The sequence below is a fragment of the Bos javanicus genome, chromosome 24 (assembly GCF_032452875.1).
Source record: "Bos javanicus breed banteng chromosome 24, ARS-OSU_banteng_1.0, whole genome shotgun sequence".
NCBI lineage: Eukaryota > Metazoa > Chordata > Mammalia > Artiodactyla > Bovidae > Bos > Bos javanicus.
The window spans coordinates 57,936,920-57,962,138 of NC_083891.1; the positions used below are offsets into that span (position 1 = coordinate 57,936,920).

The 25,219-nt window shown below is 50.5% G+C and overlaps 1 protein-coding gene across 4 annotated transcripts in view; it reads left to right on the forward strand.

Annotated features, from left to right (window-relative positions):
* Nucleotides 1-25,219, forward strand: part of ZNF532 (zinc finger protein 532) — a 112,255-nt gene that overhangs the window by 42,635 nt on the left and 44,401 nt on the right. For 2 of the 4 annotated variants that reach the window (XM_061400336.1, XM_061400338.1), the window contains 2 exons: nucleotides 8,758-11,120; nucleotides 22,708-22,889. In XM_061400336.1, the coding sequence (XP_061256320.1) occupies nucleotides 8,758-11,120; nucleotides 22,708-22,889 (2,545 nt within the window). The remainder of the gene's footprint in view (nucleotides 1-8,757; nucleotides 11,121-22,707; nucleotides 22,890-25,219) is intronic. The other 2 variants (XM_061400337.1, XM_061400339.1) reach the window with 2 other exon arrangements.

Consider the following 25,219-nt stretch of genomic DNA (forward strand, 5'->3'; position numbering starts at 1 on the left):
GCGATCCTCCTGGGAGCGAGGTCCTCCCGGGAGCGAGGGTGGTCCTCCCGGGAGCGGGCACAGTCCTCATGGGAGCAAGCGTGATCCTCCCCGAAGTGAGCGTGGGCCTCCCGGGAGTGGGCGCTGTCCTCCCTGAAGTGAGTGCGGGCCTCCCGGGAGTGGGTGTGGTCCTCACGGGAGCAAGCGCGGTCCTCCCCTAAGTGAGCGTGGGCCTCCCAGGAGTGGGCGCGGGCCTCCCCGGAGCCGGCGCGGTCCTCCCCGAAGTGAGTGCGGGCCTCCCGGGAGTGGGCGCGGTCCTCGCAGGAGGTGGCGCGGGCCTCCCTGAAGTGAGTGCGGGCCTCCCGGGAGCGGGCGCGGGCCTCCCCCGAGGTCCCCTGGCAGGTCCCCTGGCAGCTGCAGAACCAAGTGCAGACGCAGAGCGGCTTCTTCCTGCAGAGCCCCCATTTGACCCGTGAGTGCTTAGCTTTGAGGGGAGCGATGCCAGAAGTAGGCCAGGAGTTGGCGAGAGGAGCTTCTGGCAAAGGCTGAGGTTGGTGGGGACCGTTCCCTTCTGTTCCCGAGGGGCTGGGGAGGCAGGTGCCGGGAGGAGGGCAGGGAAGGGCCTCGTGGGGGGAGCCTGGGGGGCGAAGTGAAGGACCACCTCGGGCCAGGGTGGGCTGGGCTTACTCTTGTTTTTCCTGGAGTCGCGGCGCTATCAAGTGCCTCTGTTTGTGTTTCCAGAAGCAGTTTGAACTTTCACATCGGCTGTTTTTCAATCAGGAATATTAGGTACAGTGTTAAGTGAAGAAGAAAAAGCTGCCTTGGCCAGAGTATCCATATGTCAGTATTGATACCGTTTCGGCTTCCCACGTGGCCCAGCGGTAAAGAAGTCGCCTGCCAATTTAGGAGAGGCAGGTTCCATCCCTGGTTCGGGAAGATCCCCTGGGGAAGGAAATAGCTACGCATGCCAGTGTTCTTGCCTGGGACATCCCGTGGACAGAGGCGGCTGGCACCCTGCAGTCCACGGGGTCCCAGAAGCGTCGGACACGACTTAGAGACCAGACCGCAACATGGATGGCTTTAGGGTTCAGTGGAACAAGAAGACGCCTCTTTTGGATAACTGCAGCTCCTTAGGTAGTTTCCTATTAGCTCATACAGAATTAAAACGTATATCCTGTTCTTTTCACCTTGTGTGTGAACTTTTGATTGACATGTGGGGAGCTACCCTGATGGAGGCTGTTTAGAAAGTGAAGTTCTCCTGGTGGTGGCGAGCGGGGTTGAGGGTGGACCGCCCCCACTGGAAGGTGAGGGGCTGGGTGCTCAGTGGTCTGGGGTCGCACTTCCTCCCAGTGGCTGGAGGGAAGCCTTAGAGCTGCGTGGTGCCCTGACTAACTGTTCAGACCACCCAGGACCTGACGAGGGTGGAGTGATGGAGATAAAGGGAGCTCTTCTCTGGGACTTTCTGGTGCTTGGGTGGGGCCTCCAAATGGCATGCACTTAAAAGATTCAGTAGCTCCATCTATTGTTGCTTATTTTTTCCCACTCTAAGCTATGCACACGTAGCCATCTGTGTGTGTGTGTCTTTAAGTCACTTGAGTCGTGTCCGACTCTTTGTGACCCCATGGACTGTAGCCCACCAGGCTCCTCTGTCCATGGGATTCTCCAGCCAAGAATTCTAGAGTGGGTTGCCATGCCCTCCTCCAGGGGATCTTCCTGCCCAGGGATCGAACCTGCATCTGTTGTCTCCTGCATTGGCAGGCAGGTGCTTTACCACGAGTGCCACCTGGGGGGGGGGTGTGTGTGTGCACGCGCACATGCGTGCGTGTCACCTGGGAAGCGCTGTGTGTGTGTGTGTGCGAAGCCCGTGTGTGTGCGTGCGTGTGTGTGTGTGTGTGAGAGAGAGAGAGAGAGAGAGAGGAGTGTCTGCCAGGTTTTGGGGTCCCGTCTCCTTGTCCGCCCCTCATCCTTTCCTCGAGAGAAGCACTGAGGCAGAGGCATAGCTGATTGGGTGTTTTTTTGTTGTTGTTTATTTTCAGCTCCACAGACTGCGTCTGTTTCCAGCTGGTTTAGGGAAAGCAAGTGAAAAAACACGAGGCAGATTTGTGAAACTGAACCTGCTTAATGTTTGTGGTGGAGTTGCAATGAGAAAATACTTTCCCCCTGATAAGCAGTTCAGATTGAAGTGAGATACAAGGAAAATGGTCACTTGGGGGACAAGAAATGTGATTTTTTTTTTTTCCTCATTTGTGGTTGAAGAATTATCATGATAACTTTGGCCTTGAAAATGCCGAAGATGGAAAAGGGCTGGGGATGGAGGAGGAGCCCAGGGTGAGTGCTTGTGTGAGGGGGAAGGCAGGGAGGGCTTGGGAGGCAGAAGGTCAGGAGAAACCAACCCCTGCTTATTTCTTTGAAAACACAGGAAACCTGCCTAGATCATGTTCCCCGAAGAACAAATTAGACGTCACGCATTGTATAACGTGCATTATAAGAACTTCGTATATTTGAAGGAAAGATCAGAAGGTTAGAAATGAGAGTCAGATCCATTAATCTGTTGAATTATTTCTTTGAAAAGCACTTCGATGGCCAGAGAAATGCCAGGAAATAGTGACAAGCAGAGTTCCCCAAAGGATAGCAGGCTTGTATTACTGTAGCTGTTCTTTGAAAAGTTTGTGGAATATGGTTGAGGTGGGCTGCGGACTTTGGTTTTCTTTAGGATTATTATGACTTAGCATTTTATTGATTTTCACGAAAGAAGCTTAGTTTCTGCATTTACATGGGGAAGCCGACCTGCTGTCCACCAGGTTGACTTCTGCATGTTCATTTTGCAGGTGTATGTATCTGGGGATTGTTTGAAGTTGGGTTCAGTGGTTACATGACGCCTGAACCTTCTAAGCCATCACCCTCTAGTTGGAAACTGGCAAATGGCTCCATGCATTTTTTTATTGCAAAGCATAAGAGGTATGAGTAAGGGGTGAACAGGTTTTTCTTTTAAGTTTTTCTTTTGATAAACTTTTGACTTTTTGCCAACACAGATAAAATAGCTTACTATAATTTTAAGCGACTTTGGTAGGAAAGGAAGCGTGTTGTCTGTGTCATAGGAGGAAATAGAGTGACCACGTGACAGACTTGAGCTCTTTCATTTTCCTTTTTTAGAAACAGGCCTAGCATCTTTCCACCAGACATTTTCAAGGTGAAAGGACATTCTCCATTAAGCACAAATGCAGTTACTGAATTCTATGTTATTTATGTGGGGTTTAGTTCTAAATTAAAAGACGGTTAGTGCCTTTGAAGGAAGCTATATTTCACAGGGTATAAATGAAATGAAAGACTTTTGTTGCAATAACTGAACTTAATTCTGTTTGAAAGTCAAGCTGTTGAGGTGTTGGGAAGAGCAAATGAGATCTTTTTATCTTTTAAAAAAGATGACTGAGATTAATTTTTGCAAATGTTTTTTAAGCAAAAGAATCTATTTTTAAAACAGTACTTAGGAATTGCAGGAAGGAAACTTTCAAACATAAACATGTCTCTTTGTACTTCATAGAACTGAGAAATGAGACAAGAATTTAAGCCTTCTTTGTGCCTCCCCCCCAACCCCCATAGAAAATTGGCTCTTGCCTTCCAGAATGTGGGATGGGGAGGGTAAGAGGACAGTATGATTGTGGGCATGAAAAACATTTCTGTGAACCAGAAGAGACGTGTGACGTTACAGAGAGCCGTGTTTGTGACGCTGATGATACAACCCGAGAGAGCTGAGCTCCCCGCCACCCAGGGCTCAGGTTTCAGACGGGACGATGCACTTCCAGCGTCCGCCCTGCATTTTCACCTGACAGCCTGGATTCTTTGCGGGGACCCAGGAGAGCTGACTCCTATGGTTTTAAACTGCTGCTAATTCACTCTTAGCTCTCCACTGTCCCAGTACTTCATCTCCAAAGAGTTCCATCCCCCAAGGTTCATCTTCTTCCTTAGAGAGAACATACGTACACCTCAGGTGTTCAGAAGAACGGGGAGGAGGGCAGGTGTGGCTAGATGTCCACAGAGAAAGTTAGTTCTTTCTGCTTTGGGAATGTCTCCTGGACCCTTTGGGGTATTTGTAGACATGAAGGTTCCTCTCCGGGGTTTTCCAGGTCTTCACTCTTTGCAGTCAGTTCAGTTCAGTTGCTCATTCGTGTAGACTCTTCAAGACCCCATGGACTGCAGCATGTCAGGCCTCCCTGTCCATCACCAACTCCCAGAGTTTACTCAAACTCATGTCCATTGAGTCGGTGATACCATCCAACCATCTCATCCTCTGTCACCCCCTTCTCCTCCTGCCTTCAATCTGTCCCAGCATCAGGGTCTTTTCAAATGAGTCAGTTCTTCGCATCAGGTGGCCAGAGTATTGGGAGTTTCAGCTTCAACATCAGTCCTTCCAGTGAATATTTGATCTCCTTTAGAATGGACTGGTTGGATCTCCTTGCAGTCCAAGGGACTCTCAAGAGTCTTCTCCAGCAACACAGTTCAAAAGCATCAACTCTTCGGTGCTCAGCTTTCTTCACAGTCCAACTCTCCCATCCATACATGACCACTGGAAAAACCATAGCTTTGACTGGACGGACCTTTGTTGGCAAAGTAATGTCTCTGCTTTTGTAACGTCTCACTCCTTTAGTGGTGCAGATAGGAAAGATAGCCGGCCGTGCGGCGGGCGACATCCTGCCCGACGGCGAGGCTTGCTGCTGGTGCGGCTGCCGCGTGTGGCCCCCATGTGCCCGTGCTCGGGGCGCGGCCGTGTGAACAGGAGGGGCCGCAGAGGTGCGTCACTCCTCCAGGTGCCCGCCGCCTGCCTGCGGGCTGCGCTGCCCACGCGACCTGCTGGCACCTGGCACGTCTTGTTTCACGTGGTGACCTCTTTTTCATTTCTTGTGCTTGTGTGTTCTGGGCCACCCACCCACTGAGTAGTATTTGTTCTTTTCTTCTTTTTGTTCCTGAACTGACTGCCCTCTGGGAAGAACAGTGTGAAACCTGATGACGATTTTATTCACCATAGCCATAAAGAGAAGGCAAATGACAGGAATCCCGTGTAGCTGTAAAGGAAGGCTGGAAGGCCTTGGGTGGAGCCGAGCCACCACCGGGGCCTTCCAGAGCCTGGGTCCCAGCCCCAGGTAAACGGTGGCATGGAAAAGCCCCCTTTTAGCCCCATTCAGCTCCAGTCGGGACTTGGGGGTGGTCCATGAGTCTGTGTCTTGAATTCTCTCGAAACTGATGTGCAAACGCGGATCGTCATGGCTGGTGAAGACAGACCATGGGGATGCTTCACTAATGGTGGTCTCATTGTGATTGTTAAATTTATAAAGGCAAAATAATGCTTAAAAGTACAAGTAGTGACATTCAGGGATTATTCCTAAGTGGGTGGACTCTTAAGTGGATTTATTGTCTGACAGATGGGGTTTTCACTCCCCATATTTTGCAGTTCAAGTTCATTTGAAAAAGAAAATCATAATATCAGACGTCCTCGTTAGAGCTGACTTGTAGATGTTTTCATGTCATCATCTGCCTGGAAGTGTTGTACTCTGATCGGTGTGGTGGGGGGGGGCGGCGGGTGGGGTTCATTGTTCCCTGTCTGGTTCTGCAGGCGCCCATCTGTCCATCTGTGAGAGAAGAGGCTCAAGAGTGTTCTCTCTGGGCCGAGCAAGACCATCTAGAGAGAAGTATGTGCGGCTTCTGAGACCTAAGTGAGCGGATAGAGGTTTATTCTTCGGGTCCTGTTGAACCCTAAGTGCTTATTTCATCTTCAGCAGTAGTTTTTTCAGCGAAATTCTCTGTGAAGTGTTAGGATGGGTCCCAGACTGAATGAATATTGCTGAGGGTGTCTTAGCGCCTGATGATGGATTTATGGTTAATGTGAATTTTCACAGGTATGTGTATTGTTGCCTGAGTAAAGATTCTGCTGTGATCCTTGTATAGTTATTTTTTATTAGGAATGCATGATTTTTTTTTATAGATTATATAAGAAAAAAATCATTAAATACTTCAGTAAAAAATGTAAGACAGGGTCTCACTGATATAAAGCAAATATAAAAGAGAAACGACATAATAAATATTGACAGGGAAATAGCCATTCTTTTTCTTTTTCTTTAACGTCTTTCATCTGTTCTCTTTCATGGGCTCCTCTCTCGGTGTTTTGCTGTGCTAAGTCGCTTCAGTCATGTCTGACTCTTTGCGACCCTATGGATGGTAGCCCACCGGGCTCCTCTGTCCATGGGATTCTCCAGGCATGAACACTGGAGTGCATTGCCATGCCCTCCTCCAGGGGATCTTCCTGATCCCAGAGATCGAACCTGTGTCTCTTGCATCTCCTGCATCGGCAGGTGGATTCTTTACCACTAGCTCCACCTAGGAAGCCCCAGGAGAGTCTGCTGCTGCTGCTGCTGCTGCGTTGCTTCAGTCGTGTCTGACTCTGTGCGACCCCATAGACGGCAGCCCACCAGGCTCCTCCGTCCATGGGATTCTCCAGGCAAGAACACTGGAGTGGCGTGCCCTTTCCTTCTCCACCAGGAGAGTCTAGGTGTCTACAAATGGCTGAGGCTGATTCTATGTTGAAAGTTGCCAGGAGGTCTTCTCTGGTGGTCCAGTGGTTAAGTCTTAGCCTTCTAGTGCAGGGGATTACAGGTTCGATCCCTGGTCGAGGTGCTAAGATCCCACATGCCTCCTGGCCAAAAAGTAAAACAGAGATAATATTGTAATGAAGTTAGTAAAACCTTGAAAAATGGTCCACATCAGAAAAATCTTAAAACAGTTGCCTGGAGCCAGCCCTGGCCCTCGCCTCCTCTGACGCCGGTTGTCGCTTGAGCCCGCTTTCTCCTCCTCCTCTTGCCCGTTTCTTTCTCCCTCTGCTCCTTCTCTCCAGTTTCTCGTTCTCCACCCTGCTTCCCGCCTTGCCTTGTCTTCCTGGCGGCTGACCTCCGCCCCGTTGCCCCGACTGAAGGAGCCGCCTCGGAGGCGCCCTCACCGCCCGAGGGCCCCAGCGCTGGGGTCGAGGCCCGCTCCTGTTGTGCCTCCTGTGTTCTGAGCTGTGTGTCCTCTTGGTTCTCTGGCGTTTATGGTGCAAAGGCGAGTGAGACGTTGCCCGTCTCGAGGCAGCTGGCAGGCCAGTAGGTAGGAAGAGACCAGTACCCACACGGTGTAGTCCAGAAAATAGAGCTTCAGAAGATGGGCTGTTCCAGGGGTTCAGAGAGGAGGACGAGCAGCCCCCCCGATAGTATAAGGTCTCCTTATCAAGAACCCAAGCAGTTTGTGTATTTAAATATCCTTCCTCTCTAGTCGGGGGCTTCCCGGGTGGCGCTGGTGGTAAAGAACCCGCCTGCTAATGGACGAGATATAAGAGATTTGGGTTCAATCCCTGGGTCGGGAAGATCCCCCTGGAGGAGGGCATGGCAACCCACCCCAGTATTCTTGGCTGGGAAGTTCCACGGACAGAGGAGCCTGGCGGGCCCCAGTCCATGGGGTTGTAGAGTTGGGCACGACCGAGCACACTCGCGCCTCTTGTAGTTACGGCTGAAACCCTGCACCTTCCCTGAAGCCGCATCATCCAGGGCTCTGGGATTAATAGAAGCACTTCTTTACAGCCTGTTGTCCACCCTGACCTAGCCTGGCTGCGGAAGAGAAGGCCTCCCTCACCTGGGCTCTGTCCTGCCCTTGGGTCCGTGTTGCCCCCTGCTGGGAATTGATTCCTTGGAGGACCTTTCTCAACTGCCATGGTCACTTGCGTGACTGTGTTGACTGAGTGGTGATTAGGAGACAGATGTGTGTTCCCTTAACCAGTAAAACCGCCGGACTAGGGAGTAAGGTGGAAGGGACGCTATACTTTTCCGGTGGGAGAGTATTCTTTTTCCCCTACCATCATGGGGAGAATTAGGATTAAATAAAAATTGATAGAATGAGCTCCTTGGGGATTTTTAAAAATCTCAGATGGAACTTGATTAGCAGTAGAAGGCCTATGCCGGAGAAGGCAATGGCACCCCACTCTAGTACTTTTGCCTGGAAAATCCCATGGATGGAGGGGCCTGGTAGGCTGCAGTCCATGGGGTCGCTAAGAGTCGGACACGACTGAGCGACTTCACTTTCACTTTTCACTTTCATGCATTGGAGAAGGAAATGGCAACCCACTCCAGTATTCTTGCCTGGAGAATCCCAGGGACGGGGAAACCTGGTGCGCTGTTGTCTATGGTGTCGCACAGAGTCAGACACGACTGAAGCGACTTAGCAGCAGCAGCAGCAGCAGAAGGCCTATGCTGGCTTGGGATGCTCACTTCTGTGGACGAATTGAAATCTGTAATTGGGGTTTTTGGCCTGTATTTCTTTTAATGTGATACCCCAGATCTGACAGTGACTATATTAGGGATAATTTTGCCTATAGAATGAAATGCTGTCAAGGTCAAAATATACTTGAAAGCAGCTTTTTGTGAAGACAAGGAGACGAATCCAGCGATGAACAGTATTTTCTGGTTGTTAGCCCAGAACCTGTTCTCTGTGGTTTAATAGTTCTGATCTGCTTGTTAGAGAGGCTCCACACTGGCTGTGCTGCACAGCGTTTTGGAGGAATTGCTTCAGAGTTGTAACGATCAGTTTATACTTGTTCTCGGGGTGTTTGTCCACTTTGGCTCAGCGTCCCGACTTTATAGTAAGGGCACATGGCGACTTGCCATTTCACTGATGGTCATCCCCGCCTGGGTGTGAATCCTACAGGGACGTTTGTCTGAGCGGGGCGTTGCTGACGGAATTGTTTTTCTGTTCGTTTCACAGAACATCTGATCCAATTCATGACCATGGGGGATATGAAGACCCCCGACTTTGACGACCTGCTGGCAGCATTTGACATCCCCGACATGGTCGACCCCAAGGCAGCCATCGAGTCTGCGCACGACGACCAGGAGAGCCACATCAAGCAGGGCGCCCAGGCGGATGACGACTCACACGCGCCGTCCTCCTCGGACGTGGGTGTCAGTGTCATCGTGAAGAACGTCCGCAGCATCGACTCCTCGGACGGCACAGAGAAGGACAGCCACAACCCCCCCGGCAACGGCCTGCACAATGGCTTCCTGACGGCCTCCTCTCTCGACACGTACAGCAAGGAAGGGTCGAAGGCCCTGAAGGGAGACGTGCCGGCCTCAGAGGCGACCTTAAAGGACTCGGCCTTCAGCCAGTTCAGCCCCATCTCCAGCGCGGAGGAGTTTGACGACGACGAGAAGATAGAGGTGGACGACCCCCCGGACAAGGAGGACCCGCGCACGGGCTTCAGAGCGAACGTGCTGGCGGGCTCGGGCCCCCAGCAGGACTACGACAAGCTGAAGGCGCTTGGGGGAGACGGCGTGAGCAAGGCTGGCGTCCCGGCCCCCGGCGGCCTGGAGAAAAGCAAAGTCGTCAAGAGGGAGACGGAGACAAATTCTCTAAATCTGGGTGTTTACGAACCTTTTAAAGTCAGAAAGATGGAGGACAAGCTGAAGGAGAGCTCTGAAAAGGTGCTGGAGAACAGGGTCCACGAGGGGAAGCTGGGCTCCGAGAAGAACGACGCTGGCCTCGGTGGCCCGGTGCCGTCGCGGACCAAGCCGTCCTCCAAGCTCTCATCCTGCATCGCCGCGATCGCGGCACTCAGTGCGAAAAAGGCCGCCTCCGACTCCTCTAAAGAGCTGGCGACCAACTCCCGGGAGTCCTCTCCATTACCAAAGGACGTCAACGACAGCCCTCGAGCCACCGAGAAGTCTCCCGAACCCCAGAACCTCATCGACGGGACGAAGAAAGCGTCCCTTAAGCAGCCAGACAGTCCCCGGAGCGTTTCCAGCGAAAATAGTAGCAAGGGGTCGCCAGCATCCCCCGCGGGGTCGACACCAGCAATCCCCAAAGTCCGCATCAAGACCATCAAGACGTCTTCCGGGGAGATCAAGAGGACCGTGACACGCGTGCTGCCCGAGGTGGACCTCGAGGCGGGCAGGAAGCCCTCGGAGCAGGCGGGGCCTGTGGTGGCCTCGGTGACCTCGCTCCTGTCGTCCCCCACCCCAGCCGCCGTGCTCGCCTCCCCGCCCCGGGCACCCCTGCAGTCCGCGGTGGTCGCCAACGCCGTGGCGCCCGCCGAGCTGACCCCCAAGCAGGTCACCATCAAGCCTGTGGCGACCGCCTTCCTCCCCGTGTCGGCCGTGAAGACGGCCGGCTCGCAAGTCATCAACCTGAAGCTGGCCAACAACACGACGGTCAAGGCCACGGTCATCTCCGCCGCCTCCGTGCAGAGTGCCAGCAGCGCCATCATCAAAGCCGCCAGCGCCATCCAGCAGCAGACCGTGGTGGTGCCGGCCTCCAGCCTGGCCAGTGCCAAACTCGTGCCAAAGACCGTGCACCTCGCCAACCTTAACCTCCTGCCTCAGGGCGCCCAGGCCGCCTCCGAGCTCCGCCACGTGCTCACCAAGCCTCAGCAGCAGATCAAGCAGGCGATCCTCAGCGCCGCGGCCTCGCAGCCGCCCAAGAAGGTGTCGCGGGTGCAGGTGGTGTCGTCCCTGCAGAGCTCCGTGGTGGAGGCCTTCAACAAGGTGCTGAGCAGCGTCAACCCCGTCCCGGTTTACATCCCCAACCTCAGCCCCCCTGCCAGCGCGGGCATCACCTTGCCGACCCGCGGCTACAAGTGCTTGGAGTGCGGGGACTCCTTCGCCCTGGAGAAGAGCCTGAGCCAGCACTACGACAGGCGCAGCGTGCGCATCGAAGTGACCTGCAACCACTGCACCAAGAACCTGGTGTTCTACAACAAGTGCAGCCTGCTGTCGCACGCCCGCGGGCACAAGGAGAAGGGCGTGGTGATGCAGTGCTCGCACCTGATCCTGAAGCCAGTGCCGGCGGATCAGATGATCGTCTCCCCATCAAGCAATACCGCCCCCTCGTCGTCCAGCCTCTCGAGCTCCGCGGGAGCCGGCGCGCACACGGTCACCAAAATCCAGCCTGGCATCACCGGGACGGTCATATCAGCCCCTTCCAGCACGCCCATCACCCCCGCCATGCCCCTGGATGAAGACCCCTCCAAGCTCTGCAGGCACAGCCTCAAGTGTTTGGAGTGTAACGAAGTCTTCCAGGACGAGACGTCGCTGGCCACCCATTTCCAGCAGGCTGCAGATACGAGCGGACAAGTAGAGTATCATTTACATTTCGGTGTTTCGGTGATGAATCTGTAGTAGCCTTGAGCTCTCTATCCGATGCCGCTGATTTCAGGGGTGGAAGCTCAGCTAGATGGGGGGCTGGGTGTGAGTGCACATGTGTACATGTACACACACAAGTGAGAGAGAGAGGATTGTTTTCATGGAGCAGTGTTCAAATGTAAATCTTACGTAGAAGTCCGTTTGAGGGGAAGAGGATTCTTTTAGACCGATAGAGACTCTGTGTACTAGTTGAGCTAAGGCATCTTAGATTCAGGGCAGGTAGAGGTGGTCTTAATTGTTGGGTCACTGGCATTTACGTCGGAAGTCTGAGCTCTGACCAGTGATAGTGTCGTGACGTTGTATTAAGTGTTGAAGTCAGGCTGATCCTCACTGACTCCTTTATTAGCGATCATCCGGGGATTTAAAAAATTCCTGTCGTCGTTTATAATTACTGTCTTCTATAGTTAAACACACCCGGTCGGTACCCACTTCTAAGGCATTTCTGCTTAATGTTGGTCTAGTATGTTCAGTAACATTCTCCAGCGCAGCGAATTCAAGCTACAAATGGAAAACTCACCTCTGTTTAAAATAGAATACCTCTACGTTTGTTTGTGGCGTTTTTGCTTTGTGTTTTTGTGGTGAGGTGTAGGTTGGTGTTGGTGAGATGCATTTCCCACTGGACATCAGCTAGCAATTTGACTTCTGTCGTTTTGCTTCTGTCCACGAGGCAGCTTCTGGGCAGTCATTAAATGTGTTTCACTATAAATATTTGACAGCTGTCATGTGGAAGTCACCGAGCTTGTTGTATAGAACTCACTCAAGCTAGAGAGAGCAAGCACAAGATTCATTGTCCAAACGGGAAACTTGTAAATTTGGGAGGAGCCCCCGTTTGAGGTGATAAACTCTTGTTTTTGAAGCCCTGGTGGAAAACTGACCTTTTCCTCTATTTGTCTCCACTATCTCATTGACGAGGTTCATGCTGTGGTTCAGACTTCTGGTCCTGTCAACCACGATCAGTTCCCTGAGGTCAACGACTGAGCTAAGTTCTTTGTATTAATAGGATTTGAGTTTGGGGAACAAAAGATGAAGCATGCCTCAATGATTTTTTTTCCCTCTGGACGGTCAGTTGAGTGGAAGGAGATGATAAAGAGATTCGAGAACATTCTCGCAGCGAGGACGCTGGACGCTGCGTGCTTGCTTGTCTGACAGTGATGCACGCCGTCAGAGTGACGCTGGTTCAGGAAGGAGTGATGGGGGGCAGGACCCCCAGCGCATCCTGGAGACAGGGCCTAGGTCCTATCTGGGTCCCTCTTTTCTGGTTACCATTTCATCAAAGAGGCAGTCTTCTCTCTGCATCTTAAGAGGATGCAGTTTTAAAAAAAGAGCCGTTTCCTCGATTCCGCGTGTTGTGGATGGTGGAGTACGTCCTGGCTCCGGCGCCGGGCACTGTCAGCCGGCGGGGCTGGCTCAGGGCGGTCCGCTCCCTTTCCGAGGCGGGAGGAGGCCGCCAGCGGAAGGTCGGGATTTTCCTTCCCTGTTTTCCGCTGTTTTTAGTCTCTGTGTAACCACGTAAGCTCAGGAGCCAGCCCGGGGTTGGGGGAAGCCAACCCTCGGGGAGGGGGTGGGCGGGGTCCCTCGGCAGGCTGTGTGCGCATGGAGGGGGTGGCGGCGGGGTGTGGCATGATGCCCGGCGGCCCCTGGGCCCCGAGCGGGCTCAGGGCAGGACCTGCCTCAGCTTCCGGGCCAGGCCGCCCCATCCTGGCTCCTTCCTCGGACTCTTGCCGAGCCAGAGTGCCCTCTACACCCCCACACCGAGCAGAGCCTCCTGTTGAGGGCCGCCCACGGACGTACCTGCCCCGAGCTCCTGCCCTCCCAGCAGCAGCCCCTCCACCACGGCCCGGTGTCTGCACACCCAGGGGCAGGCTGGTCTCTTAAGCATTCTCGCTAGCCTAGGGGAGCGGCTCCCCTCTGTGAGTTCCATCAGTTCTCCCGCTCCTCCGAGTCCCCCGAGGCCCCCGAAGCCCGAGGCGGCCCCGCGGCTCCTTCTAAACCAGCCTCAGCTCAGCGGGGGCTCCAGCAGTGGCAGGTAGGGCTGAAGACCCCAAGGGCGAGGCAGGAAGGAGAAAAGTTCCTGTTTCATCTTCTTCAGTTTGCTGTTCCCATGACCACTGGCCGTGGTTTACAGTTGGTGAACTTAAATTTGAGTGAGAGCAAAAGTCCACCTGGATAAACTGTTGGCCCCCGGGAGAAGGGCACTCACAACACTCTGCTCAACTGCTGAATTTTGCAAGAAGATCCAAAGGCAAAGCTCAAGTCCAGTCTTCCGAGTGCCTCTATCCACACTCCCTCCTGTCTCTCCATTGGCCTCTCTGTTTCTTGGTAACTCGTGGGTGAACAGAGGCAGAGGAGGCTGCGTCCCTCCCTAAGGGCCAGACCGGTGCAGGGTCCTGCCCAGGCCGCCTCCCTAGGTCTGCACAGCAGCCTCAGAGATTCACGTGTGTCCCAGGGATCCCCAGCCTCTGGGATCTAATGCCTGATGATCTGAAGTGGGGCTGATGTAAGAACAATATGAAGAAAGTGCACAATAAACGTGATACACTCGAATCATCCTGAAACCATCCCCCTGACCCTGGCCAGTGAAACACTTGTCTTCCACGAAACTGGTCCCTCGTGCCCAAAAGATCAGGGACCGCTGAGTCATACAACAGACTTCCGCTGAGTCATACAACTGACTCCTACACTGACCCTGATTTGCCTGGATTCAGGAGGTTAAAGGGCGTGGCCTCAGGGCCCTGGCTCTCTCCTTTCTGCGTGTGCGTTCAGCAGACCTGGAGAGAGGGGTGCGGGGTCCCTGGGCGGGACTGTTCCTTTCCTGCCTGCCTCCTGTTCTTGCTTTCTCCTGCCCACCTTCTTGCCACGGTACTTTAAACAGCTTAGCTGAAACTGCTGAACGTGCCCTGTGCTCGTGGCTTCAGTCTTCTCCAGTCATTTCGTTTTTAAATTAAGCTTTTCATTTTGAGATAATTGCGGATTCAGGTAAGAAGCAGCACAGAGGGATTCTGTGTTCCCTTTACCCAGTTCTCCCCAGTGGCTGCATCGTGCAGAGGAACTGTTCAACAGTGTCCTATCCAGGCTGCTGATGAGTCAACACGCAGAGGAACTGTTCAACAGTGTCCTATCCAGGCTGCTGACGAGTCAACACGTGCTGTCAACACGTAGAACCTTGCCGTGACCATGAGGATCATTCCTGCTGCCTTTTGATTTATCGTGATCACTGTTTTTTTTGTTTGGCTGCGCTGGGCGTTCGTGGCAGCGCGCGGGCTCCTCTTGTTGCGGAGCACGGGCTCTAGAGTGCTTGGGCTCAGTAGTCTGGCACCTGGCTTTTGTTGCACTGAGGCCTTTGGGATCTTAGTTCCCTGCCCAGGGATCAAACGGGTGTTCCTGCATTGGAAGGCAGATTCTTAATCCCTGGACAGCCAGGGAAGTCTCCATACTGGCTTTTTAGAGCCACAGCCAGTTCCTCCCACGCCTACCTCATTCTTAACCCTTAGGAACCACTGGTTTCTTCTCCATTTCTATAATTTTGTCATTTCGGGAATGTTATAAAAACAGAGCCCTACCATATGTAGCCTTTGAGATTGGCTTTTTTCACTCAGCATAATTCCCTGGAGATTCATCCAAGCGGTTGGAGATATCCCTTTTTATTGCTGGGTGTTTTTCTATCATATGTTCCTGCCACAAGGTGCTCACCCTATCTAGTCACCGAAGACGTCTGCATTGTTCCCAGTTTGGGGCTGTTATGAATAAAGCTGCTGCAAACATTTGTCTGCGGGCTTTTATCTGAACATAAGCTGTCATCTCTCAGGGATGAAACTCCTTTGTGTGCTGGGCTGTGTGGTGGTTGCATATGTATGTTCTTAAGAAACTCTTTTCCACAGTGGCTGTACAGTTTTAATCCTCAAGAGCAGTGTGTGAATGACCTCTTTTCTCTACCCCTCACCAGCATTTGGTGGCGGCATCATTTTCACCATCCCGACAGGTGTGTAGTGATGTGGTTTTAATTTGTGTTTTTTCCATAGCGAATAATGTTGAGCATCTTTTTACATTTATTTGCCACCTGCATATCCTTTTTGGTGAAATGTCTCTTCCTGTCTTTTGTCCATTTTCTGATTAGTTTTTTTGTTTGTTTTTACTGTTGCGTGTTAAGAGTTGTTGATATATTTTAGACGCTGGTCCTTTGCCGGTATGTGGTTGCCTGTCTTTTCCCCCAGTCTGCGACTTCATTCTTCATCTTGTTAGGTCTTTGACAGAGTAAATGCTTTTAATTTTGACGAAGTCCCATTTATCAGTTTTCTCTTTTATGGCTTGTGCTTTTGGCATCACGTCTAAGAGCTCTTTGCTCTAGATCCTGAAAACCTTCTTTTATGTTTTTTTTCTAAAGATGTTTTTATGATTTACGCTTAAGTCTGTGATCTATTTTGGGTTACTTTTTGTATAATTTGTGAGACTTAGGTTGAGATTTCTTTTCCCCCGTGCGTGTCCTTTTTCTCTGGTAAGGTGGTGCTAGTGATAAAGAAGCCGCCTGCTGATGCAGGAGACTGAAGAGACGCTCCATCCCTGGGTCAGGAAGATCCCCTGGAGGAGGGCCTGGCAGCCCACTCCAGTATGCCTGCCTGGAGAACACGGACAGAGGTTAGTCACTAAGTTGTGTCCGACTCTTGCGACCCTGTGGACTGTATGTAGCCCGTCCGGCTCCCCTGTCCATGGGATTCTCCAGGCAAGAATACTGGAGGCAGGTGCCTGGTGGGCTGCGTTCATAGGGTTGCACAGAGGAAACCCAACCAGTCCATCCTAAAGGAGATCAGTCCTGGGTGTGCATTGGAACGACTGATGTTGAAGCTGAAACTCCAATACTTTGGCCATCTGATGGGAAGAGCTGACTCATTTGAAAAGACACTGATGTTGGGAAAGATTGAAGGCAGGAGGAGAAGGGGATGACAGAAGATGAGATGGTTGGATGGCATCACCGACTCAATGGACATGAGTTTGGGTGGACTCTGGGAGTTGGTGATGGACAGGGATGCCTGGCGTGCTGCGGTTCATAGGGTTGCAAAGAGTCGGACATGACTGAGCGACTGAACTGAACTGAAGCAACTTAGCACACATTTGTCTGAAAGGCTGTCTCCCACTGAGTTGCCTTTTTTGTGCTTTGTCAGATGTCATTCAGGCGTGTTTGTGGGTGCTTGTCAGAACCCGGTCAAGGATCTCTCTTTCTGTTGACACGGGCTGGAGCTGTCCGTGTGACGCCCCCTCTCACCCTGCATGTTACACGCTCCGGCCCTGGAGGCTTGGCCCGTGTGTCGTGGGGTAAAGGAAGGCTTGGTGGCGTTCGCTGAACCTGCCTTGCCAGTCGCTCCTCCTCTCGCGCGTGCCGTGTGAATGGCGTCTCCACGGCAGTGACGGCCCTGAGTGCTGCTTCGCCGCTAACCTGCCCTGTGCTCCACGAAGCCCCGGCAGGCCCTGCCGAGAGCTGGGTGGGCGTCCGTGGCTGAGCTCCAGGCCCTCTTCACCCCGCGTCCTGCTTCCCCCAGCCTGGATCCCAGCCACGACCCCAGGGCACGTGAGGCCCTGCGTGCAGCTGTTGGCCCTTCTGAGGAGGGCAAGCCCCCAGGCCAGGGTGTGAGATGGAGAGTCTGGATGGACCATCCCCTTCCCAGTCACCCTGAACCCCGTGGTGCAGTAGAACGGGGGTGCCGGGCGCTTTTAACACTGGCGAATCTGCCCTGGGTGTGTGCCTGGTCGCTCCGTTGTGTCCAACTCTGCGACCCCATGGACAGTAGCCTGCCAGACTCCTCTGTCCATGGGATTCTCCAGGCAAGAATACTGGAGTGGATTGCCATTTCCTGCTCAGGGGTCTTCCAGACCCAGGGATATAACCTGCCTCAGGGCAGGAGAAGGAAAGGAGTGAGAGAGAGGCTGGAGAAGCTTCCCTCTGCTCCGTGAAGTAGTTAAGAGGCCACAGCTGTAGTTTCAGTCGTTGAAAATTAAGTGTCCTGGAATGTCATTGCTTCTCCTCTTGGTGAAACCACAATTAAATTTAGCCCAGTACAGATCGGAAGTACATATTATGGCCTCTGAGTTGGTGAGACGGGTTTTCTTCCTGCAGACTCTGCATCAGCCGTGGTCAGAGGGTGTCGTGTCCTTTCCCTTCTGTTTTGCAGTTGAGGGAATGTACACCCAGTTAGTGGCCAGCTCAGGACTCAAGGCAGGGTTTCTTTATTGCTACTTGTCCTTTCTGGTTTCTCATGGTGACACAGAAGCACAGAACTTTACCGTCGCAGGCACCGTAGGAGTCTTACGAGAATAAACTCTGGGGGTTATATCCACACCGAGGGCCTCCCTGGTGGCTCACTGGTAAAGAATCTGCAATGCAGGAGACCCTGGTTCAGTCCCTGGGTCTGGAAGATCCCCTGGAGAAGGGAATGGCGCCCCACTCCAGAACTCTTGCCTGGAGAATCCCATGGACAGAGGAGCCTGCCGAGCTCTAGTCCATGGCATCTCGGAGAGTTGGATGCGACTGAGCGACTAACACTTTCATGTCCACACTGGGGCTTCCCAAGTGGCTCAGTAGTAAAAAGTAACCACCTGCCAATGCAGGAGCCGCAGGAGCTGATGGTTCAACCCCTGGGTCGGGAAGATCCCCTGGAGGAAGACATGGCAACCCACTCCAGTATTCCTGCCTGGGAAATCCCGTGGACAGAGGAGGCTGGTGGGCTATGGTCCATGGGGTTGCAAAGAGTTGGACTTGACTGGACACAGGCAAAATTAGATCTTACCTGCCACATATCCATGACAGCTTCAAGGATGCATATTAAGGTGACTTACCTGCAGAGGTCCTTATTTTTCGGGCTCGCTGATTCAGTTTAGGTTCAGGGAGGTTATGGGCGTCGTGAGCACAAGGTACCAGGTGTGTTAAACGAGCTCCAGCAGCCCCCACCAGTTCGTTGGAGCCGTGTCTGCTCAAGTGGCTTCTTCAGGAAACCACGGAGCCCACCTCAGTTCCCTCAGCCACCCAAAGTATCATTATTAGCTTGGTTTTGGGTCTTGCTCTCCTAAATGTTTAATTTTAATTTTGGTCAGGCTAGTTCTGACCCAGTTTATATTTTACGGTCATCAACTGTTAATTCATCTGTCTTCTTGAGTGATTGTCATCCGAGTAGATTATGTAAGTTGACCACACTGGTCTCTGAAAATTGGCTCATTTCACTGTCAGCTCTTATTAGGCCTTTTTTTTAATGCAGAATGATTTGAGGACAAAAGCGCCCCCAGCAGCTAGCGTTGTGCACAATGGTGTATGCCGTTGTTTCTGCTGTGATGCTCCGTGTTCCTTCTATCTCAGTGGGGTCGGAAATGAAATGCTTTGTTTGTTCTCCCATCGTGAGATCGGCTGAGAGGGAGAGCGGGAAAGCAGACTGGTGTTACTTATTATTATTGTTTGATAATTATATTGTAGATGGAAGATTGCAAAACTGCTGTTAATGAGGCAGAAGCAGTGTACTTAGCGTCTGGGCTGACTGTTAAGCTGACAGCATTCTGACCTGTGTCTCACGCGGTCACACGGTTTTGGTCTCTCTGAAGTGGAAGCATAAGTAGCTGCTGCTTACTCACATTTCCTTAGCCTTCCTCATCTTCCTCTTGTAGATTTCCCAGGCTACCTTTTTCCCCCTAAAATATGAATTGAAACGCAGAGAATTCATAGTTTTGCCGGCTTTGTGCTCAGTATACTTTTACTCAAAGATTTTACTTTAAATATTTTTAATAATCTGCTCAAATAATTCCTCATGATGCGAAGAGGATGCCAAGCCCTAAGGCTGTCTGCATCCTCACCAGGGCCCCTGTGTGTCCCCGTGCCCCCACCAGCCATTGATTTCTGTGCCAGGATTGGGCACAGAGGGTGCAGTATGGGTAGTCGTCACATATGATTGCGATTACCTTTCAGCTTTTAATTTCTGCTTTCTCCTATTACCTGACTACTGAAAAGTAGCGTTTCACTTTCTAAAGGTAGCAGTTCTCTGAGCAAATGAATCTGCCCCAGACTGAAAATTAGCCGCCTATTACCTGAGTATCGCAAATGTTTTCCGTGTTTCAGATGACATCAGTAAAACTGTCAGAAGACACCTGAAACTGTGTGAGTGCATTTTTTTAGCTGTTTTCTGTTCCAGAGGCCAACTTTGTCACATCAACCTGCTTTATCCCCTAGTAAGTGTTCTCAACTTGTATAGAAGAGAGAGTTTTGAGAGACATTTTTGTTTTCTTTGGTTTAAACCAACAAAACAAGGACAGTCAGATCATCAGAGACCACAAAGAGATCCTGGCCTGGCCGGATGCCCGCACGCATCACCCAGTCCAGAGAGAGTGTCATTGCCAAGAGTCCCCAGCAGCCCAGAGAAGCAAGTGGCGTTGGCTCCGCTTCCTCTGCACTGTGAGATCCAGCACCACCGTTTCAGGAGGCGGAGGGGACCTGTTACCTAACACAAGGGCAGTGGATGAAACTGGAGGGACGAGCTTCCGTGGCAACTCAGTGGGCGAGAATCCACCCGCCAGTGCAGGAGACGGGCTTCGATGCCCGATCCGGGAGGTTCCCACCTGCCGAGGAGCAGCTGCACCTGTGCGCTGCGTCGATTGAGCCTGAGCTTGGAGCCCGGGAGCAGCAGCAAGAAAGGCCACCGCAGGGAGACACCCGCACCCTGCAGCGAGAGCAACGCCCGCGCAGCAAGCAGCAACGACCCAGCACAGCCAAACCTAAAGAAAGAAATTAATTTTTTAAAAATCAGAGGGGAACGGTTGGGCAGATGCTGTCATGTGAGTTGAAAACTGTGGCTCTCACCTATGTGTCCGGGAGAGAACATCTGCAGCCCAGACAGCTGGTTGGTTCTGCACACAGAGTGGGTGGAGTGGGAGCCAGTAAGCAGAGAAGCGTGGGAGTCTGCTCGGAGCGTGTGCGCTAACGCAGACGCATCTGTGCATGCACGCTCTGGCCGAGGGCTCCCCGGCAGCTGGATTCCTCCACTGCAGTGATCGGAGAATAGGGAAGCGTCGTGATTCGGGTGTGCGATCCACCGCTCCTGGTCTCGCTTGTCTGGAGTTGGCGAGGAGCCTTAGTCAGTGGAAAGGGCCAAAGGCAGGTTCCTGTGGCTGGTCAGTGGTCCGGGGAGGGGGGTGGGCAGAGACCACCACCTGCTCTCGCAGAGCCTCCGGGGCCACAGTGCAGTATGAAGGGAACACTTCCTCCCTCCCAGGGACCGACGTGTGAGACAGGTCGCTATGGAAACATGGCTGTGTATGTGACCTCGCCACTCTAAAACATTTTCCCTAGTCTCTGCAGTCAGAGATTTCTGTCATAAAGAGCACTTTAATTCATAAAGCCTCTTCTCGAATAATGTTGATACTTACTTTAGTTCGCCTTACTAGTACAAAAGCTCTTTCATCCACCAATGCGTCCATGACTATTTATATAGTTACATATTATGACCGCATACAAGCATCTGACAGGGGAGCATGTTTAAGTAACTCGTTGTGAATTTTATGAGTACTATGAAGGGTACCTGGTAACATCTTGATGGGAGATAATGTTAAAATTCGTTTTGGCTTTAAGGAAACACGTGCTCTGTCTCCTTTTTAGGTTTTCTCTTAATTTTGTTGCTGTCTTTCCCTATAATAAAGCTGCGTCACCATAGATGGAAGCCACGCCGTGGAGTGGGCTGGGGGCTTGCCTGTAATCGTGACCACGGCTGTCCCCCCGCCCCGCTGTCAGCCTTGGAATGGGTCAGAGCCCAGTTCAAATCCTGGTTCCTCCACCTGAGAGCTGTGGGCCCCTGGCAGGTTTCTTAACTCCGCCACACGTCCTTTCCTCACCTGTAAAGTGGAGATAATGCCATCGACTTCATAGATTTTTATGAGAATCAAATGAGATGATGTATCTAAGTCCATCTATTTAAAGGATCCAGTTCACTTGGCTCACAGTGGAATGGGCTCAATGCATAGGATAAAAAGAAAATGCTTTGACTTGAGTGTAGAAAACACGGGTTTTATTCCTAGTAAGTGCAAGACATTCTGAGATGCCTGTTGAAATGCAGACACTACAGTTCACTGCCTGGGATGAGTAACCGTGTGGTGAAGTGAATAGAAACCTTTAGTTCAAAGAAACAGTGGATTACCTGTGATAAAGAAGAGGTCACCAGGATTTGATACTTAATGCATCTGTGGATTGGTTTTCATTGGCTGTGGCTTGTTTTAATCTTTGGAATATGTATTATTAGAAAAGGAATGCTATTTTAAAGTGATGCTTAACCTCATCAAAGCTGCCTGTAATGTTCTTATTTTGTGACTGCAATAAACATTTTATGGGATCAAATTTGTACTTTAGTCCTTTCAGGAGAGAACCAAGAAAGAATTTTCAAGTGAGTTTCTGATTTTCCTTAGTTTTCCTTAGAAGCTGAAACCTTGATTTGCTTGATTCAGAAGCTAAAAGAATAAAAAGTCTGTTTTGAAAATGTCTTAATTCTGTTGTCAGTATAAAAGATTGGTTCACTTTTAACTACAGTATGTTTTGAGGCTTTTCTTTAACTGACTTTAATAAAAATTATACATTTTGGAAGATAGTAGATACCTGTTGCATGAATGTCCAAATAGTATTCAAACACCTTTTAACTTTGGAATGATACTAAGTCCTCCATTTATATTTACTGTAAGTTTTTTTGTGTTTTAAAAGCCTGCTGTGTTCAGTGCTTATATCTAAAGGGATGTAACATGTAATGTGTTTCAGTTTTTCCTTGTTAGTTAATGGTGTAGAGGCCTTCCCAAAGAGGATTTCGGTCTCAGTTTTAGTTTATATGTGATTAGATTTTAAGCTCTGGAAGTTTCCATTTAAAATCTGAATTTATGTATCTGAACGTGATTTGTTGGTTTTAATCGTAAATCGTATAATGGCCAGTTCATCCATTTAAAGACCAGATCATGTGCAGAAAAGAAGAAGCGATTGCTGTGGCCATTCTTCTGTATTCCTGTATCTCACATCTCAAATACTGATAACTGAAGTGGCCAAAAAAGAAAACCGGGTTAGCCACTAATTACTTTTTATTATTTTGAAGAAAGTTACTGAGTTCTGGGAACTCTGACTACTGTCAAGATAGATGCCCATAAACTTGTACTTTAATTACTCATTAGATTTGCTAACTTACTTTATAAGAATACCTCTTCTTCGCACTAAAAAAAAATGTGTAAAAGTAACAAAATTGGAACTCTACCAGCAGCTAACCTTCTCTTTACATCACACTGTGGGGATGAGCCTGACTTTTGGGGATGAGCCTGACTTTATGAACATACTGTTTGTGTTTTATGGAGTAAGGTATTTTATCTTGACCATTTAACTTTTTTAAGTTTGCCTTTTCTGTGGGCTTATAATTACTGCAGTGCTTGCAGTGACCAACGTATACTTACTTTGAGGTCTAACCAAGCTTCTCTGCGTGTTAGAAAGTACTTCGCAGGACCAATCGTGTCTCCCCTCTGGTTTGTCTAGAAGACTTGCACTGTCTGCCAGATGCTGCTCCCCAACCAGTGCAGTTATGCCTCCCACCAGCGGATCCATCAGCACAAGTCTCCCTACACCTGCCCCGAGTGCGGCGCCATCTGCCGGTCCGTGCACTTCCAGACCCACGTCACCAAGAACTGCCTGCACTACACGCGGAGAGTGGGTTTCCGGTCAGTATGGCCTTCATTCCGGGCGCGTGAAGCTTGCGCAGGGTTCCGAGTGGTCCGTGCTCAGCATTTTCATTTTCTTAAAAGTGAAACCTTGATCAACAGATCCTCTGGGAACCTCGCTCATTCATAAGGGGGGTGTCTCTGAATCCTTTCATGTGGGGTTGACGCTGGTCCACGCCAAGCCCGGGGTAAAGGGGGCCCCTCCTGCCAAGCAGAAGCAGGCATGTGGCAAAGCTTGGCTTTGATCGAGTGTTAGGAGCCTTTGTACTTTATGCCCCCTTTCTAGCAGACTTTTGTTGTCATGCTGCTTACATTTTAACCCCTGTAAGAACACAGTGCATTTCTGCACCTCTGAGTTCTTCTCTCATCAAAACAAAAGGGTGAGATGGTCCCCCACTTTTCTCTTGTGTTGAAGGCTGGGTCGTATCAACACGTCCTTTCCTACCATCGCTCACTGTGGAGGAGCCCTCCACCCAGATCACCTTCCTTTATTCCTCCTTCTCTGTTCCTTGAGCCTGGGCTTCTCCCGCGTCTCTGCTCATCTTCACTGTGATCCTCTCACTGCCCCCTAAAATTTTCAGATGTCTTTTACAACATCTGACAAATCAAAACATTAGCCTAATAATGTGTGATGATGCATTTGAACTTGACCCTCCGCTTTGTGACCTTCTAAAATATATTCCTGAACCTTCTATATTTTGATTAAATGGAGGTCCACCAAGAAAACATGTCATTGGTGCACATGTCTCTGTTAATAGAGGTGTTACTGTATTGTGGGCTTATTTTGAGACTTTGGTTACCAGGTATCGTTAATTTTAGACTGTTAATACACACATTTTTTAAAAAGGTGTAACACAGTTCTGATGTTTTATCAAAATGAAGGCCAGTTGGTATTGATTTAGCAGTTTTATTTCAGTTAAGTTTAGCTTATGGTGTCACTAGTTTCTTGGTGGTTCTGTCCATTTCTCTAATAACGAGACTGATTTCACGTTTTTAACTCATGCCTCCAAACCTGTGATGTGCAGGCGTTTCATGGATTGAGAACCACCTAATAGATAGCCTTTGGTTTGGAAGTTTAAAAACCAGAGTTTTTTGTGCCTGTTCTGCTGCTCATTGTGTGGTAATGCACGTGATCCTGTGCCTCGGTGCCCTGTCTAAACTGGCGTTATGTTTATTTACCTCCGTCTCCACGGTTATGTTCCAGAGTAAGAGAGGGTGATCCAGAAGCATACTCAGTGCTTAAGACGGACGTTCCATGTTGATGCCGCAGAATTCCCACACAATAACACTTTGGTTCTTATTCCATATTTGGAAACTCTTATTACTGGATTCTTTGTTTAATATAGAAGGCAGTTCCTTCAATGGATGCCAATTTCCTCAGACATTCAGAGTTGATATTTCCAATATAATAAAAGTAAATTTAAATTGGAATGAATAAAAGAAGTAAAGACTCCTATAATTCTAGCTATTCCTGGTATCTTTCCTAAATTAAAACAAAAGCTCTGCTGGCAGGCTCACAGTAATTAACACAGTTGGAAAAGCCCATCCCTTTTCTTTTTTTTCCCCCTTGTTCACAGCATTGCCTAAATTTGGCGCTTTAAATTTTTACTAAAATTTCTATTTAGTATGTTTTTTTTTTTTTTCTCGCACGTGAGGGTTCATTTCAGTTCAGTTCAGTTGCTCAGTTGTGTCCGACTCTTCGCGACCCCATGAATCACAGCACGCCAGGCCTCCCTGTCCATCACCAACTCCCGGAGTTCACTCAGACTCACGTCCATCGAGACAGTGATGCCATCCAGCCATCTCATCCTCTGCTGTCCCCTTCTCCTCCTGCCCCCAATCCCTCCCAGCATCAGAGTCTTTTCCAATGAGTCAACTCTTCACATGAGGTGGCCAAAGTACTCATAGGTGGAGTTTCAGCTTCAGCATCATTCCTTCCAAAGAAATCCCAGGGCTGATCTCCTTCAGAATGGACTGGTTGGATCTCCTTGCAGTCCAAGGGACTCTCAAGAGTCTTCTCCAACACCACAGTTCAAAAGCATCAATTCTTCGGCACTCAGCCTTCTTCACAGTCCAACTCTCACATCCATACATGACCACAGGGAAAACCATAGCCTTGACTAGACGAACCTTTGTTCGCAAAGTAATGTCTCTGCTTTAGAATATGCTGTCTAGGTTGGTCATAACTTTCCTTCCAAGGAGTAAGCATCTATTAATTTCGTGGCTGCAGTCACCATCTGCAGTGATTTTGGAGCCCCAAAAAATAAAGTCTGACACTGTTTCCACTGTTTCCCCATCTATTTCCCATGAAGTAATGGGACCGGATGCCA